The 18,818-nt window shown below is 42.2% G+C and overlaps 1 protein-coding gene across 4 annotated transcripts in view; it reads left to right on the plus strand.

Annotated features, from left to right (window-relative positions):
* The window catches only part of SGCG (sarcoglycan gamma), a 138,610-nt gene that overhangs the window by 14,907 nt on the left and 104,885 nt on the right, over positions 1-18,818 (plus strand). For 2 of the 4 annotated variants that reach the window (XM_074958453.1, XM_074958431.1), the window contains exons 1-2: positions 4,055-4,075; positions 18,336-18,535. The exons of 1 other annotated variant lie outside the window; for it this stretch is intronic. In XM_074958453.1, coding sequence (XP_074814554.1) covers positions 18,464-18,535 — 72 coding nt within the window. In that variant the 5' untranslated portion in view covers positions 4,055-4,075; positions 18,336-18,463. Of the gene's footprint in view, positions 1-3,966; positions 4,076-18,335; positions 18,536-18,818 lie in introns of those variants that run through there. One more of the 4 variants, XM_074958444.1, reaches the window with a different exon arrangement.

Below are 18,818 nucleotides of genomic sequence, written 5' to 3' on the forward strand. Positions count from 1 at the left end.
AGCATATCTGGCAAGTAAATACCTTGCAGTGCTGGCTACAAAAATGCCATGTGAATGCCTGTTCTCACTTTCAGGTGACATTGTAAATAAGAAGTGGGCAGCATTATCTCCTGCAAATGTAAACAAACTTGTTTGTCTGAGCTATTGGCTGAACAAGAAGTTGGACTGAATGGACTTGTAGGCTCTAAAGTTTTACATTGTTTTTTTTTTTAATGCAGTTTTTTTTGTACACAATTCTATATTTGTCTCTCACAGAGGATCTCAAGATGCTTATCCTCTTACTCTGTCTCACTTGACAGCACTAGTTATTTTGACAAATAAAATATGCAGAATTTTGCAGAATTTTAAAATGTGCACAGAATTTTGAAATTTTTGGTGCAGAATTTTTAATTTTTTGGTGCAGAATTTCCCAGGAGTGTCACATGAATTTCAGAAGTATATTTCAAGGTTTGCCACAAAGGCAAAACAACTACGAAGGCAACAGTCGCTGGCTACATCGAACACTTGTATTCTATTAATCTACCACTATTAGGCCATATGTCCTTGAATTTGTCTCCAGCGTCCATTTCAGCAGTTTTTCAGTTTTCATAGCCTCTTTTGGGTCTGTCCAGTCGGTATCCCAATGGTCCTCTTAACAGGGCTCAGGTGTTGCCCACATTCTCCACCACGTTCTGGGGGGGTTGGTGTCTGAGCCTGGCAGTATCATGTAGTATCAGTACTCTGGGCTGTGTCGTGCAGTGGCGAGAGTTTGTAGTTGTGTCACCGTGTGGTGAGAGTCTGTGACTGGGGATAGGGATACCTGGGCCCTCCCATACGCCACCAGATTCCTACAATGGCCAAAGTCTATATAATTGCCCTTGCAGGCGGGTAGTGTGCGCTAGCAGCTGGAGTCCATATAAGTCACTCCCAGCATCAGGGCAGTGCAGCCAAATGGCCAGAGTCCATAGATGTCGCCCCCGCATCAGGGCAGTGTGGCCCAATGGCCAAAGTCCATAGAAGTCGCCTCAGTGTCAGGGCAGTGCAGCCCAATGGCCAAAGTCCATGGAAGTCACCCCAGCGTCAGGACAGTGTGGCCCAGTGGCTGGAGTCCATAGAATCAACCCTCACAGGAGGGTTAGAGTGGCCTAGTGGCCAGAGTCCATATGATTCACATGCTGGACCCCCCCCCTTCCCCCGTGCTCTCCACTGGGTCACCCAGGGCCCTGGTAGTGGCAAGTTCCCCTTGCTGCCAGCTCGGCGGGGATCCACCTGAAACACGCCAAGCCTCAGCGCAGCTCTAATGCCATTTTCTTCTAAAGTTCCCCTGGGTCACTTCCTACTGTAACCTCCGGGTCCTCTGTGTCTGGGGGTCCTCCAGTCAATTCCCCTTCTGTGATGTATTCCATCTGTGCGTCCCAGTCTGTCTGGCTTCCTGGTCTTGGAGTGCAGGCTATCCCTCTTCAGGAGTTGGCAGTGTGCCTCCTTCCCCTCCGGCAGTCAGCCCAGACTGAGCAGCTCTGCAGGCTTTTATACCTGTTCTCCAGTTGAAGCATGCCCAGCAGAGCCTCAGGGGCATGGCTTCCTCTGGTAGGAAGGAAGGGTTAACCCCTGCGGTACCAGTGCGGGGCTGCTCCGCCCTGTCACATGGTGCTTTTCAGTTCAACTTGGTAATTGGGTCATTGGCACTCCCTTGAGAGGGAGAAGAGAAGCCAAAAGACACTGCCCTCCATCCCCTGGTCGGTACAGAGTAAATAGATGATTCAATTCATGCAAAGACCCAGAGAGGAGAGCAGCACAACCAGTTAGTGGAACTGGGAAAGTAACCTTAAATCAGCTAAGGATTTTTTTTAATAAAAGCTTTTTATAAAAATTTATTAGACGTGGAAGTGGCAGTAATTATGGATCCGTATGCTTCTATGTTGGCTCATATCATATTTGCTAATAATATGTTACTTTTATTTTTTATCAAAGTAACCAAACATACATTCTAAACATTCTGTTAATTACACTTATTTTGTTTGGCCTACAGCCATGGTTTAAGTTCAAATGTGTATTAGGGTGATGTTCTTTCCTATATGTTTGGTAAGCTGTAGAAGAATTAACATACGCATACATAAGTAACACAGAAGATGCAATATGAAACATAGCTACTTGAGAATGCATAGCTCATACTAGATTTAGTGTTCTAAAAGACTGATAATTATTTAAGGAGGAAAAATATAATGTGCAGGACACTAGAAGAAATTAATTGAGATATTTATTTATTCTTTGATTTTTTTTTTATGTTTAATGTTTCATACATTAGATAGGTGGCAAAGCTGACAACAAATGTCATGCCAATCTAGAATCAGAGCAATATTTCTCTTCTCTCAAGTGGGAAATAAAACAGGAGAAACTGAACTCCAAACAAACTTTATATAAAGGAAACAGAAGAATTTTATCAAAATAAAGTGATAACTTTGTAGTCTTTTGCATTCTGAATAGATTTTGTGGTAGCTCTTTTTATCCCTCCAGAACAAGTAGCCAAATTTTAAAGAAATTTCGGCCCCCAAATCTTAAAGTATCTATAAGCTTATCCATGAGTGTATCAAGTCCTTCAAAACCGCATTATCTAGAGGCTTATTCTTCATCTAAGACTCAGTGGGAATTTCAATTAAGCAAAAGCTTTAGTGTCTTAATATTAAGGATATGTCTACATCACATTTTAATTTTTCATAAATCCAGTGGGTTAATCATAAAGGCTCTTTGACTGAAAGCTGTGTGCTACCACTCTGAAACCTATTTTATTTAGAAATCTTAGATTTTGAAAAATATATTTAGCAGTATTTGTCATACATTCATGATTTAGTTTTCTGTGTGTAAATGAACTCTGGTGTTGTATATTCTAAACAGAAGTTGATGAAGGATTAATGGACAGAGAATTCATAAAATGAAAGGAGTATTTTGTAACTCTGTCATTAACTGGGACTGTGTCAGTCCTAAATTTATTATCTGAAGCTTTTGGATGTCTGATTAGACCTTCAATTTTAAAGCAGGCTACAATGTGAATGCATAGTTAGAAAAAAGGAAATACATGGTACTTTGAGAAATAAAATGGTGCAAGCTTATAAAACATATGGATAATGATTACAGTGCTTCACATAACAAATGTTTACACAGCTTTTAATCTTCTATAAATCTTTCAAATGGATATCTTAATGTATTTTAAAATGTAAACAGCTACCAGCACTGATTTTATCCAAAGTATCATGAACGAAAACAGAGTTTGAGGGTTAGTATTTGCATAATCAGGCTAATATAAGCAGTGCAAAGCCAGAATTCTTGTTTTTACATTTAAAACTTGAACATAAAATTACACTTATGAATGTAACATAATGTTAGCATAATTTGATCACTAAATATATAGTTTTAAGGCCTGCACCTGCATCCCTTACATTGTTTTAAACAAAGATTATGGTATACATTTTCATATTTCATATGTAAGCAGTAAGAAAATTTATTAGTCACTGTTGTGCTGTTTTAATTATATTGATTACTAATAATTATAAAAGATGTATTATAATTAGAGTATTGTTAACATTAATAAGGATTTTATTGAACAGATTATTAGATTTCCATTGGAAATTATGTATGCAGTCTGAATATACATTTTCTTTAAATTAGCAATTTAAATTAGGTGTTATAGGAAGCTAAAGAGTTTAGTAATCCTCTGATTTTAATCTTGCAAGGTGCTGAGTAACTCTGAATTTTTGGTGCCCTGGACCTAATAGGGTTGGGCCCTTTTATTGTACATCAGAAATTTCTTATGCTGGTACAGTTAGTGCAGTGTGTTGGAGTCAGTGCCTAAACAATTTTAACTGTCATGGTAGCTGTTTATGTCACAGATTAAAATTAGCTGTGTCTGTGTTGCCAGTGGAAGGAGATGGAATGTAAGACATGGCCAAACATGTGAACGAATTTTCTTTCAGTGATATTTAGCCAGGCCTAAAATACCTTCCACTGCAGATTTGAAAGTGGTGGAAAAGTTACATGTTGTATCTTGGGAGGAGACTGATTACAGTTAATTCAGCAGTCTGTGCTGTTTCAGATCTCTAAGGTAAGTTATGAAAAGTGCTATTGGTTTGTTTTGATATCGGTATTATAATAAAAAGAGAGAATTTTTTGTACTGACAGTTTTTGGATCTGTTCAGATTATCTTCCATCTATTCCTTTGTATGACATTCTGAGCTGTTGGTGTCCTATTTTAAGATCATGTTTCTATGTGTTTACTTTAGAAACCAAAGTTAAAGTGTTGATATTTAATATATAATTATAAAAATATTGAAAAATTTAACTTTATAGACTACAATATGATTGTTTGTGGAAATAGTTAAATTCAGTAGTGTATTGCATTATATATGCTTTTTTAATGTAATACTAAAGAAGATAATTTTGTAACACTTTTTGAGTTTATATAATGTAACAAATATATACACAGATTTTTCAATACATTTTTTTAATCTCAGCTGTGAGAGAATCTGTAGTATACAGAGTTAATCCATTCTCTGTACATCTAGCACAGACCCAAGGCTTAATCCAGTCCAGAATGGGGTCTTTACTCCCATTTTTCCCTCTCTCTCCCCCTACTACATAGGGTATGGGGATCAAAGGGAGGGAGGCAGAAGGAGCTGCCATGAACAACTTCTGATCACATAAGGGAGAAATCAGGGATGGTTCTTGGACACCACCAGGACAGCCACCTTGAGTTAAATTGCAACTAGTGACCTACATTAGAAGTAAAAGGCTCTAAATCAATGGTCACCAACCGGTAGATTGTGATCGACTGGTTGATTGTGGAGCCTCTGACAGTCAATCTCAGTCACAGAGTAGGGTTGCCAACCCTCCTGCAGCCAAACCGGGAGATAGGCCGCTAACAGTTCAGTGGCGCAGCAGGGCTAAGGCAGGCTCCCTGCCTGCCCTGGCCCTGCGCTGCTCCCAGGAGTTTCCGGCATGTCCAGCAGCGGCTCCTGGTGGAGAGGAAGGGGCAGCGGATTTCCTCCGCACGCTGCCCTCACTCTCGGGCACCACCCCCACAGCTCCCATTGGCCGGGAACGGGAAACTGTGGACAATGGGAGCTGCGGGGGCGGTGTCTGTGGACAGGGGCAGTATGTGGAGCCACCTGCCCCTCCCCCCCAGGAGCCACTGCTGGACATGCCGGCCACTTCTGGAAGAGCACGGGGCCAGGGCAGGCTGGGAGCCTCCTTTAGCCCCGCTGCATGGCTACCTGAGGTAAGCGACACTCGGCCGGAGCCTGCACCCCAACCCCCTGGCCAAGCCCTGAACCCCCTCCTGCACCCCAGCTGCCTACCCCAGCCCTGACCCCCCTCACGCTGAAGCTCCCTCCCAGAGCCTGTACCCTGCACCCCAACCCCCAGCCCTGAGCCCCCTCATACACCCCACACCCTGCACCCCCTCCTGCACCCCAACCCCCTGCCCCAGCCTGGTGAAAGTGAGTGAGGGTGGGGGAGAGCGAGTGACGGAGGGAGGGGGGATGGAGTGAGTGGGGTGGGGCCTCACACAAGGGGCGGGGCAGGGGCATAGCCTTGCAGAAGAGGCAGAACAGGGGGCAGGGCAAGGATGTTTGGGTTTGTGTGATTACTGTTATTTCTACATTTTCTTTGAGGTAGATCCTGGGTTGCACTTAAATTCAGAAAGTGATCTTGTGCTTAAAAAGGTTGGAGACCACTGCTCTAAATTCTGTAATTACTTAAATCTGGTATTAATGAGTGCCATTTTAATAAATGTGTTAAAAGACAAGTAGATTTGTAATAAATATGTGATTTTGGCCTCTGTTGACTTCTTCAAACCCTTAAGAAATCTCTTTTGCAAAGATTCAGTAACTCTGCAAATAAATATGAGTAATATTTCACAGAAGAAAGTTGGATCGGGGAAAGTAGATTATACTTTGCAGTTTACTTCTCAAAACACTCTGCTGTCCCCACCAGTGGCTCCTGTCAGCCACTGCTTTCCCCGCCCCATTGGCTTCTCCCTGTCCTCTGACAATTATAAGCCCACATCCACATCCCATTTCCCATTCCTCATCCCTCTGTGTTTTAAGTCAGGGTGTTTCCTCCTCCTTGTGGCTGCGTGGGCACCAGCAGGGGATCATTGAGAGCACAGGAGAGACAGTTTCCCTGATCTTACTTCTTGTGCTCAGCAGTGATCAGTACAGAGCATCAATTGCATGGAAAATCCTGCTCAGCCCTCTACATCACCAGCTGGGAGTATGTTCAGTTACTCTATGGGGATGGCACACATGTAGTTTGGACAGTATGTAGAAGCTGCTAGGGGCTGAATCATACGTAGCACAGATGAAATCTTTGGATAATTTAGCAGCAAAACTCTAACAAATCTCTATTGAGCATTTGCAGACTGAGACTTTTTCAAAGGATCATGAATTGGTGATATTTAGACAGTTTTAAATAGGAACCGCAAAAGGCACATCCCTGGCAAAGAAGCAACTGCCAAATTTCAAGTCTCTGCTCCAAAACAAGGAGGCATTAGAGCTTCTTAAAAATATTCTTATAGCTAATTTAGCATGGGTAAAACAAAGTTTTTCCTTATCTTCATTCTTAAAAATGGCTCAACCATTTTTGCTGAAACTTTCCAAGACAATTCAGTATGAGGCAGACACTTGGCATGGGAAATTTCAGCCCAAATGATTACCATTTGACAAAGTTATAAACAGCTGAAAACAGGATCTTGAGACATGTCAAGCAACTTTCACTACAGGCTTTAGTATTTGTGCTGCCTATAATATGTACAAAATATATTATACTACTTCTGACAGTATATTAGGGGACAGCATTTACATTTCTGTCATTGGGCAAAAAAGGATTTCTTTGTTTGTCCTTTTGTTTTCCTTACTAGTTTTCTTCTTGTTTGGACTGTTGATTATATCTGAAGTAAAGAATATATTGGGGAAACATAAATAATATTTAAGAACAACAACATCTGTGGCTTCCATTTATTAATAGAGCATCAGAAAGAAAATTACTTAAATGTTTGATTTATTTAGATCAAGATTCTACAAGTGTAACTCTTCTGATCAAGCATGTACACATGTATTCCTGCTGAAGTGCTTGCCCATGTGACTGCAAGTTGTTCAATGTAGTCCATAATTTTTAAACAATATATTATTTGTGTTTAGTTGAATGTGTGCTGATTGCTCTAGCAGGATGCTTGTCCACTTCAATAATTATTAGAATCAATATTGTATTTCCTGCCTTGTATATCTGTGCAGTTATTACAGTAGGTTTGTTGACGTGTATGATACAATAGCCTATTTGGTTAACTATTACAAAATGTAACTCAGATTGGCTTGGATCTGAGCACTGTGGAGTGAAAAGTGGCAGAAAACTCAAACAAAGAGTACTAATTAAATGCAATCCAGCTGAGAGGACATTTATATTTGGATACTGCAGGAATTAGTCCTTCTTATTTAACATTTTCATTAACAAACTGAAAGTGAAGGTAAACTACAGGTTATCTGTGAATTTCAGTGATGGAAGGTGTTGTGAATATCAGTGATCACAGAGAAATAATAGAAATGGGCCTAGAAAGGTTAGAAATGTGGGCATAAATTAAAATGGTATTAAGCAAGGAAAAATGGAAACAATACAATTGTAGGAAGGTATCTGAAACACATATCACTAATGGGAAAGTAACACATAGAATGTACTAATATTAAAAGATACAAAAGTCATAAAGGAGAGCAGATTTGATCTGAGCTCGTAGTCTGGGTTGGTAGAAAGAAAAACTAATGTAACGTCTTGCTGTATAGACAGAGGCATCATGTTGCACAGTAGGGAGGTGATAAGCACTTCTTAGGGTTTGTCTACACTGCATCTGGGAGTGAGCCTCCCAGCCCAGGTCCGCAGACTTGTGTTAGCTGAGCTTGTGCTAGCGTACTGAAAATAGCTGTGTACCCATTGCTTTGATGTTATGGCTAAGGCTGGAGCTAAGGCTGTCAAGGCCGTCCCCTGACTCCAAGGCTTTCCACAGTGTCTACACCCCTATTTTTTGTGCACTAGCACAAGCTCTGCTAATGCGAGTCTGTGGATCTGGATTGGGAGACTCTCTCCCAGATTCAGCGTAGACTTACCCTATAAGTTTCTGAGAATGAATCTAGAATATTTGACACTATGTTTTGGCCACCTCAATATCACATAAATTTAAAAAAATGGAGGGTAATACTAAAAGAGCAACAAAATTATCCAGGGTTAGAAGGATTTATTTATGAGGAAAAATTAAGAGGTAAGTATGTATAGTATATCTTTGTTCTTCAAGTACGTACCAGTATGGATGCCCCTGCAGGTGCCAATGTGCCTTAGGTGTGTAAGATCAGATCCTTTTGAATATCAGTATATTTTAGGGCCACACATGCACCCAGTGCCACCTCATGCTTCCACGGAAAGGGCATAAAGGACAGACTGGCCATGACACTCACTTAGTTCCCTCTTACTCCAGAAGATGGAACCCAGCAAGTGTCCATGTCTTTATTTCTTAGAGCTTCAAACTTGTTCTTTTCTACTAAATTAGTGAAGAAATATGGCCTTCACCCTTCCGTTTTTTTTTCTTCGATTTGGATGTTAAAAAAGTGTATGTGTGTGTGTCGCTCTCTCTCTCTCTCTCTCTCTCTCTCTCTCTCTAAAATCAGTGAACTTCTCATGAAAGCCTATTACAAAAAGAAGTGATTTCATTGCTTCATCTGCAAACCATGGAGGAGATTCCAGGGAAGAGACTTCTACTCCCTAAATTTCCTTATCCCAGAGAAGAAAAGGGGGTGTTCACTCTATCCTGTACCAGAGGAAACTGAACAAATACATATGCCACCTCAGATTCAGGATGGAAACGCTTGCCTCCATCATTCCACCTCAGCAGGCTCAAGACTTGTTCATGGTTTTCAGCTTGCAAGACACATACTTCTACACAACCATCCACTCCGCTCACAGGAAGTACCTGAGATTCATAGTAGGACTAAATCACTACCAGTACAAGATGCTGCTATTTGGATTCTCCACAGCACTGAGAATCTTCACAAAATGACTAGTGGTGGTTCAACTCCCAAACTGCCCAGGCTTGATTTCATAACACCACAGTTAGGTACTCCAGATCCAAAGTCCCTACATCTAACAGCCTGGATGTTGGCTGGTTAAGTACCATGGACAGATTTTGCTCTAAATAAGTCCAGGAGATCCTGATACAGAGCAGCAAGACATCTATCAGAAAGGCTTATTTGTTAAAATGGAAGAGGTTCTTGATATGGGCAGCTGAATATGACCTGGACCCAATGCAGGCTTCAGAACCATAGCTCCTTGACTACTTGCTGCATCTGAAACATTCCAGCCTTTTGTTCAGCTACATTAAGGTTCACCTTGTATTTATTTTGATGTGCCATCTGCCTGTGCAGTCATGCTCGGTCTTCTCCCATCCAGTGGTATTTAAGTTCCTCAAAGATTTGTTATGTACTTAGCCACTGGTGAGAGAACCTACTCTTGCCAGGGACCTCAACATTGTGCTCTAGAGACTAATAGGGCCTCCCTTTGAGCCACTTTCAGAATGCTCCTTACATCATCTCGTTCTGAAGATCATTTTCTTACTTGCTATCAGTTCAGCCAGGAGAGAGAGTGAGCACCAAGCACTCATGGCTGGCCCTCCCTGCATGCCGTTTCAGAAACACAACATGATGGTGCCAAAACCTCACTTCACATTCAACCCTAAGGTGGTCTTAGAAATTCTGTCTGAATCAATCAACTTGCCTGTCATCTTCCGAAAGCTCCAGGCTAATTTATGACAGAAGAAGATACATACACTGGACAAAGGTCAGGCTTGACAAAGCCCTGGCTGGGATGATTTAACTGGGAATTGGTCCTGCTTCGAGCAGGGGGTTGGACTAGATGACCTTCTGGGGTCCCTTCCAACCCTGATATTCTATGATTCTATGATTCTATGACATTTCCACTATGCTAGTTTACTACATTCACAGGACCAAGCTGTTCAGACTGTTTTCTGAGGCCGGGCTATCATAGTGAATTTCCAAATGGTAACACAGTGCATCTCAAGGATAGTTCCAAACATCAATGCTCATTCCACCAGAGCTCAAGCAACATCTTCTCCCAGATTCTGGAACTTGCCAATTTCTGAGACACATAAGATGATGTAGAATAACCCACTGACTTTTGTCAAACATTAGTCATTGAAATTAGCTGCCAGGGCAGATGCCAAGTTTGAGAGAGCAGTACTACAATCTCTGTTCAGCTAATGCAGCTGATACTCCTCATCTCACCATCCAGAAGGAATCCTGCTTGCAGTTACCTACAGTAGGATCCACTCTGACACATACTCAAAGAGGAAAGAACGGTTAATTACCCTAAAGTAACTGTGGTTCTTCAAAATGTTATGCATATGGATCCTGCTGCAGCTTGCCCTCCATCCCCGCTTTTAGAATCCTCAGCTAACATGTGCTTCCAATTGTGAGGAAAATGAGGGAGGGTTTTGGCTGCTTTGCCCTTTGTGCCCTTACGTGTAACAACAAGGAGGCATAAGATGCATGCACAGACCCAACAGGCACAGCTATGCAAAAGAATCTGATCTTGCATGTATAAGGTGCATTAGCACCTACAGTGGAATCCACACTGACAAGCGCATCTTAAAGAACAACCATTACTGTTGTAGTAATTGTAGTAACTGTTCTATTAGTTATGGCTAAGAAGAGGCATGATACAAATATATTATAATTTAACATTGTACAAGGAGGGAATAACTAAGAAAAATGGAATGAAAAGGAAAATTTAGGCTATATATTTAGAAAACTTTTACCACAGCAAAAAAATTTAGGTAATTTATTGTAAGAAGTCTGGCAGTGACATACCCTGCAAATATTAGAGAGATGATAATTTTTTAACATCTCTAATTTCTATGACAAAACTTATAGTAAGTAAAATTGACTGATCTACCAATTTTGAAATACAGCAGGTGCACTGGTTTCCCAGTAATGTAATCTTTCAGACCTAAATAGCCCATTATATGCATTCACTTCAGCAATTGTTTTGAACCTGACTGCAGTACCATATCTGGTAGGCTTGGGACAAGTCTCATTTGGTAAACTTCAGTCCCTCTTCCAGTATTGCAAATAAATCTTATATTTTAGGAATTGAATATTGGTCCACTTCCAGCCAGGAGTTTATGGTGATTTTATGGTCCCTGTAAATTCTTTTGCTGCCAGTACCCTCTGGGATACATAAAATTGATGCAGCCCATCCCTTGAACTCCAAAGGTAAAATTATGCCCTGCTTTTGTAGTTCATCCTTTTGAAGGTGATCAGGAACAGTCAACATGGATTCACCAAGAGCAAGTCATGCCTGACCAACCTGATTGCCTTCCATGATGAGATAACTGGCTCTGTGGATATGGGGAAAGCAGTGGATGTGATATATCTTGACTTTAGCAAAGCTTTTGATACAGTCTCCCACAGTATTCTTGCGAGCAAGTTAAAAAAGTATGGATTGGATGAATGGACTATAAGGTGGATAGAAAGCTGGCTAGATTGTCGGGTTCAATGGGTAGTGATCAACGGCTCGATGTCTAATTGGCAGCCGGTATCAAGTGAAGTGCCCCAAGGGTCGGTCCTGGGGCTGGTTTTGTTCAACATCTTTATCAATGATCTGGATGATGGGATTAATTGCACCCTCAGGAAGTTCGCAGATGACACTATACTGGCGGGAGAGGTAGATACACTGGAGGGTAGGGATAGGGTCCAGAGTGACCTAGACAAATTGGAGGATTGGGCCAAAAGGAATCTTATGAGGTTCAACAAGGACAAGTGCAGAGTCCTGCACTTAGGAAGTAAGAACTGCATATACCGCTACAGGCTGGGGACCGAGTGCCTAAGCAGCAGTTCTGCAGAAAAGGACCTGGGGATTACAGTGGACGACAACCTGGATATGAGTCAGCAGTGTGCCCTCGTTGCCAAGAAGGCCCAACGAATATTGGGCTGTTTTAGTAGGAGCATTGCCAGCCGATCGAGGAAAGTGAATATTCCCCTCTATTCGGCACTGGTGAGGCCACACCTGGAGTATTGTGTCCAGTTTTGATCCCCCCACTACAGAAGGGATGTGGACAAATTGGAGAGAGTCCAGCGGAGGGCAACAAAAATGATTAGGGGGCTGGGGAAAATGACTTACGAAGAGAGGCTGAGGGAACTGGGGTTATTTAGTCTGCAGAAGAGAAGGGTGAGGTGGGATTTGAAAGCAGCCTTCAACTACCTGAAGGGGGGTTCCAAAGAGTACGGAGCTCGGCTGTTCTCAGTGGTGACAGATGACAGAACAACGATCAATGGTCTCACGTTACAGTGCGGGAGGTTTAGGTTGGATATTAGGAAACACTATTTCACTAGGAGGGTGGTGAAGCACTGGAATGGGTTACCTAGGGAGATGGTAGAATCTCCATCCTTAGAGGTTTTAAAGCCTGGCTTGACAAAGCCCTGGCTGGGATGAGTTAGTTGGTGTTGGCCCTGCTTTGAGCAGGGGATCGGACTAGATGACCTCCTGAGGTCTCTTCTAACCCTCATATTCTATGATTCTATGATCCAGATGCTTTTCCACAGGCTGTTGCAGAATGTATGGCACAGGCCTTATCTTCAGGAATTTAGTAATGGCCTTGTCGGAAACAACCAGCCTTGGTGTTATTCTTTTTACCAAACCCATGTCTATAGTAAATAGAGCTTTTTATTTTAATTTCAGCTCTCCCACTCCCCACATGGTATGTGGTGTACCACACTCCAGTCCAATTTAAGCTTGCATAGCCAGTTTTTGCCCATCAGCAGGGTGTCCATTTCCTTCAGTTGCAATTAACTGTAATGGTGAACAGATATCTTCCCAAATTGTTAATCTGGGTCAGCTGCTCAGCCAGGTGCCTGAGTCCTTAACCCCAGGGCTGCCTACCTGGCAAGCAGGAAAGCTGCCTGTTTGGGTTTGGGATTTTTAATTATTATTTTGTTTTTTAAATATTTTTTGTAAATTAGAATAACACCAATTAAAATACCAATTTCAAAATCAATTACCAATGTATACAGTCTAAAAAAATAAATAATATAAAATATATAAAATAATGTAAAATAATATGTAATTAAAATATGTAGTATTTGAAAGATTTCAGCAATTATGTTTTATAATATAAAAGTTTAAATGTTTCAAATATTACGTCATCATTTCATGACATGACAACTTATGACATGATATAGTCAAAATATTTTGACTCATTCTATAATATTATTAAAGAGTAATTATCAGTGGTTCACTGTCAAACTGGAATCTCACAGGAGTTTGTCCTGGGTCTGGTACTATTCAATATATTAATAAATGACTTGGATAAATGAGTGGAAAGTATGCTTTAAAATTTCTGAGTGACACCAAGCTGAGAGGGATTGCAAGGACAGGATTAGAATTCAAAAGAACCTTGATAAATTGGAGAATTGGTTTGAAATCAACAAGATGAAATTCAGTAAAGACAAGTGCAAAGTACTACATTTAGGAAGGAAAAATCAAGTGCACAAATACAAACTGAGGGTAATAATTGGCTAGCCTTCAATTCCTGCTGCAGATGATGCAACCCTGAGTGAACCAGGACCAGGACCATCTTCAATGCTGAAAGAGCACTGGTATAGACCACTGTACCAAGAGCACCATATACTTCAGCGCCACTCTTAGAAGAGGTCTATTTCTCCTCACTTCTTCCCATCTTAGAGCATCTTCTGAGGTCAGTCACCAGCACCATGGAAAGACCCTATCAGCTTTCCCTACAGGACTCAGTATCCATTGTCTCATCAGCAATGGCACTGGACTGGCCAGTACCAAACAAGTGATACGTATTCCTATGGTATAACACCCTGGCTCTGTTTGGATACTGGGGTCCACTGTTTCATGAATCAAGAAGCCAGTGTCCACTGCACCCATGAAAGAAAAAGTGGTAATTCTCCCCATCCGTGTTTTTAGACAGACCACCTACACCAGAGTACCAGGAAGAACCAGAGGTAGAGCCACAACATTGCCTTGTATCATCACCAGAGGACCCTCATGTTCCTCACCTGATGGAGTAGTATCTTTGGAACCAGTACTAGTACCAAATGATTAAGTCATTCTAGGAGCTCCTTGTGAGGATTGCCAAAATTCTGGCAATAGAGACTTTGGTCGCATTGGAGAAATCTCCCAAGTGTTTGACACCTTGCAAGCTTCTGTTCCAAGAAGCTTCATCCTCCCCATAAATGAGGGACTGCTTGAACTGGCTAAGGCCTTGTCACAGATGCCAGCCACAATAACACTGTGACCCTAAGAGCATCTCAAGGCCAAAGGGCAAGGGGCTCCCTGGTATGTAGTAATGAGTTTCAGATGGCTTGATCAGTGTACCCCAACACATTGGTGTCATGATCTGTATCTAAAAGGTATTATGCAATATATCATTGGAAAACTAATGACACACTAGTGATTAATATTACTGTGGAATGTGTGTATTAATATATGTTGAGTTATCTACATTCTCTGATATTATGTTTTAAAGTCTGTATTTGAACGAAGTAGAGAACAAGTGTGCCCAAGTCTTCAGGACAAATGAACAGGGCTGAGCAGTGACAATGAGATTGCAATTTACATATGCGGTAAACAAAATTATCAAAGCTCACAAGACAGTTGGGGAGGTAGCTTGTCCAGATCACAAAGGACTATGTATTTGCTTGTCTGACCAGCTTGGTCCTCTTTACATGCAAAGTAAACAAAGCCATCGTGAGAGCAAATGGGGAAAAATGACCTCTTAATAGTCTTGCTAGGTGATGGAGACAGCACTGCCAAGAAACCTGCCTGCCTATTGAAGCAGTGTCAATGAACTTTGAGAGAGATGGTTTTCAAAGGTTTATCAGACTATAAAGGGATGGGCAGAGAACCCCTAAGTTATTCATCACTTGAGGTACTACAAGTTGAAGGCAACCAAGGGGGCTGAAGTCTCTGGAAATTGATTTAAGGTGAGAAACCTGCTTAGGCAAAGATTGTAACTGGCTAAAATTAAGTTTTAGTCTTAGAATACCATTTTTTGTTTGTAACCCTTTCTAATGTTTATTCCTTCTACTTGGTATCACTTAACCTATTAATATTGTTTAATAAATGTGTTTTACTTTTTACTATAAACCAATCCAGTGCTTTGATTAAAAGAGTGTTTAACTCCAATAAAGTGGTAAAATGCAGATGTACTATTTGTTTAAAGGGAGTGGCAAACTTACTTCTCTCTGTGTACTAGGAGAGGCCTGGGCACTTCAGGGCAGACAATTTGGGAGAAATTTGGGACTGGGAGAGGATTGGGCCCTACATAAGGTAATTGGGTGATCGAAGCTAGAGTGGGGCTTTTGGAGTTGTAGGCAGGCAGTTGGGATCAGAGTGCTGAACTGTAGCTGCAAAGCACACAGACACTCAAGGGACTGCATGCTTGTCTATTGGCTGTTAGTTTCTGGGATGTGAGCCACAGCAGCAACGCATTTACAGCACCCATAGTTACAGGGCAGATTGTGACACAACCCCTTACTGGTCTGGATTGCACAGATGCCGGCCGCAATAACATCCACTGCAAAACAGGTAGGAAAGCAGTACTGAGTGCTTCCAATGGGGATTCAGTACTTCTGTATTCACCCCAGCTCCAAGATATTGAGTCATGTTAGCAATACAAGAAAAATGCAGGTTGAGTCAGAGTTCCCCTAAGGACAAGAATCCCAAAGGCTTGACCTATTTTGCAGAACATTGTTGTCAGGAATAAGGCCCTGTAGATGTGCCTGCTTAGTCTCCTGACTACCTAACAAGAACACTAGGCTGCGTGACAGACTGCCATGCCTGATTGGATGAGAAAGCTAGTGGGCTAGTTCTTAAGCCTAGCAGCAGCAGTAGGTTGCTGACTCCAGTTCTGACCTTTGGTTCTGATTCCTGATCCTGACTCCTGCTCTGACTACTAGGTCTGACTGCCTATGACCCAGTTTCCTGACAATTGTACTCTTCCTTCCTGCAAGTGCGTGTGGCTAATTGCCAGGCCTTACTGGCCAAGTATGACTTACTAATTTGGGACAGGATGACACCCTTCCTCTTAAAGCCCCTGTATGACAACATGAAGTTGCTCAAAGACAAAATAAAGAAGGCCAGCTGGTGGCCAAGACAGCCTTAGAGAGCATCATGAGTCCAGGTATTGGGTATCCTGAGAGAAGTACAAACCACATTTGAGCACTTGCCTTTTGAAGGTGCAGAACTATTTAGCAAGTGTTCAGACAGTGTTCTCTGCTTGTTAAATGACTCAAAAGCCCCCCTGTGCTCTCTGTGGATTTACAGCTCAGCCTCATATTGCAAACTGTATCATCCTCAACCCCAGTTAAGACAACAGACGCCATCCTACCATCCCAGGCAACCTGAGTACTACACCAAGAAAAGAGTGAGGTATATCAAAGGGTACCAATCTTCTTCCACCATAGCAATGTAACCCCCTCCTACAACACATCAGCACATTTGACTGGAATATGTGGAGCTACATCAGATCCTGTTCAGAAGCCACCTCACTTCACTGGGTGTGGTCTGTCGTGACATCAGACAGATGTGTTCTAGAGATCATCGCTTGTGGTTACCCACATCCAGTTACCCACCTTATTTGTCTCTCTTCAGAGACGCTTCTCAGGAGAGCCTGTTACAAATAGAAGTGTCCTCATTGCTTTACCTAGCAGCCATAGATAAGGTTCCACCAGTTTTCAGGAGGAAAGGCTTCTTCTTCAAGCATATCCTCATTCTGAGGAAGAGAGCAGGTCTTTGTCTTGTCCTAGACCTGAGAAGACTCAACAAATATGTATTCCATCTCAGGTTCAGAATGGTAATGCTTGCCTCCATCATTCTCTCTCTCCAAGCTCTCGATTTGAGGATGTGTACTTCCATACTTCCATGGCAAGCCATCCAGCCCTCAGAAATTACAGTGAACCCAACCATTCTCAATGCAGCATACTGCACTTTTGACTTTCCCTTGACTTTTGGATGAAGGGAAAGCAGTGGATGTATTGTTTCTTGACTTTAGCAAAGCTTTTGACACGGTCTCCCACAGTATTCTTGTCAGCAAGTTAAAGAAGTATGGGCTGGATGAATGCACTATAAGGTGGGTAGAAAGCTGGCTAGATTGTCGGGCTCAACGGGTAGTGATAAATGGCTCCATGTCTAGTTGGCAGCCGGTGTCAAGTGGAGTGCCCCAGGGGTCGGTCCTGGGGCCGGTTTTGTTCAATATCTTCATAAATGATCTGGAGGATGGTGTGGATTGCACTCTCAGCAAATTTGCAGATGATACTAAACTGGGAGGAGTGGTAGATACGCTGGAGGGGAGGGATAGGATACAGAAGGACCTAGACAAATTGGAGGATTGGGCCAAAAGAAATCTGATGAGGTTCAATAAGGATAAGTGCAGGGTCCTGCACTTAGGATGGAAGAATCCAATGCACCGCTACAGACTAGGGACCGAATGGCTAGGCAGCAGTTCTGCGGAAAAGGACCTAGGGGTGACAGTGGACGAGAAGCTGGATATGAGTCAACAGTGTGCCCTTGTTGCCAAGAAGGCCAATGGCATTTTGGGATGTATAAGTAGGGGCATAGCCAGCAGATCGAGGGATGTGATCGTTCCCCTCTATTCGACACTGGTGAGGCCTCATCTGGAGTACTGTGTCCAGTTTTGGGCCCCACACTACAAGAAGGATGTGGATAAATTGGAGAGAGTCCAGCGAAGGGCAACAAAAATGATTAGGGGTCTAGAGCACATGACTTATGAGGAGAGGCTGAGGGAGCTGGGATTGTTTAGTCTGCAGAAGAGAAGAATGAGGGGGGATTTGATAGCTGCTTTCAACTACCTGAAAGGGGGTTCCAAAGAGGATGGCTCTAGACTGTTCTCAATGGTAGCAGATGACAGAACGAGGAGTAATGGTCTCAAGTTGCAATGGGGGAGGTTTAGATTGGATATTAGGAAAAACTTTTTCACTAAGAGGGTGGTGAAACACTGGAATGCGTTACCTAGGGAGGTGGTAGAATCTCCTTCCTTAGAGGTTTTTAAGGTCAGGCTTGACAAAGCCCTGGCTGGGATGATTTAACTGGGAATTGGTCCTGCTTCGAGCAGGGGGTTGGACTAGATGACCTTCTGGGGTCCCTTCCAACCCTGATATTCTATGATTCCCTAGCATTGTGAGTTTATTCAGAAATTCTTTCTAGTAGTGGCAGCACATTTAAGGAGACAGCCTTTCAATATGTCCTTTTCCTATTCTCCTAACTAGGACTTCCTGAGAACTACAAGAAATCATCCCTCATACCATCACAGATGATAGAGTTTATTGGAGCTATGATTGACACCTGATTGACAAGAGCATACCTCCCAGAGGACAGATTCCATTCTCTCCAGTTGATGGCTAATTGCCTGAAGTCAAATCCAATTACTATGATGCATACATGTCTAGGACTCTTAGGCCACATACTGGTGTGTATGATGCTGCTTGCCAGATTTCAGCTATGTCTGAGGTTCACATATTACCTATTCAGACATCACATGAACAAAAGAGGCACAACCCTGCTTCAAGTCTTGTGAGAGCTTGCTCAACAATAGTAGGGTGAGGAAATACAAATAAGTAAGAGGCAAGAAACCACTACTGAATATGCATTAGACATAGTGGCATCAGTGTAACATATTATAAAAGTTGTATTCCAGCCTGTGGGCTTCGGGAGAGAGAGATATAGCCCTTGAGAGTTGCCAGAATGATGGC

Source organism: Natator depressus, chromosome 1 (genome assembly GCF_965152275.1).
Source record: "Natator depressus isolate rNatDep1 chromosome 1, rNatDep2.hap1, whole genome shotgun sequence".
In the NCBI taxonomy this organism is placed as follows: Eukaryota; Metazoa; Chordata; order Testudines; family Cheloniidae; genus Natator; species Natator depressus.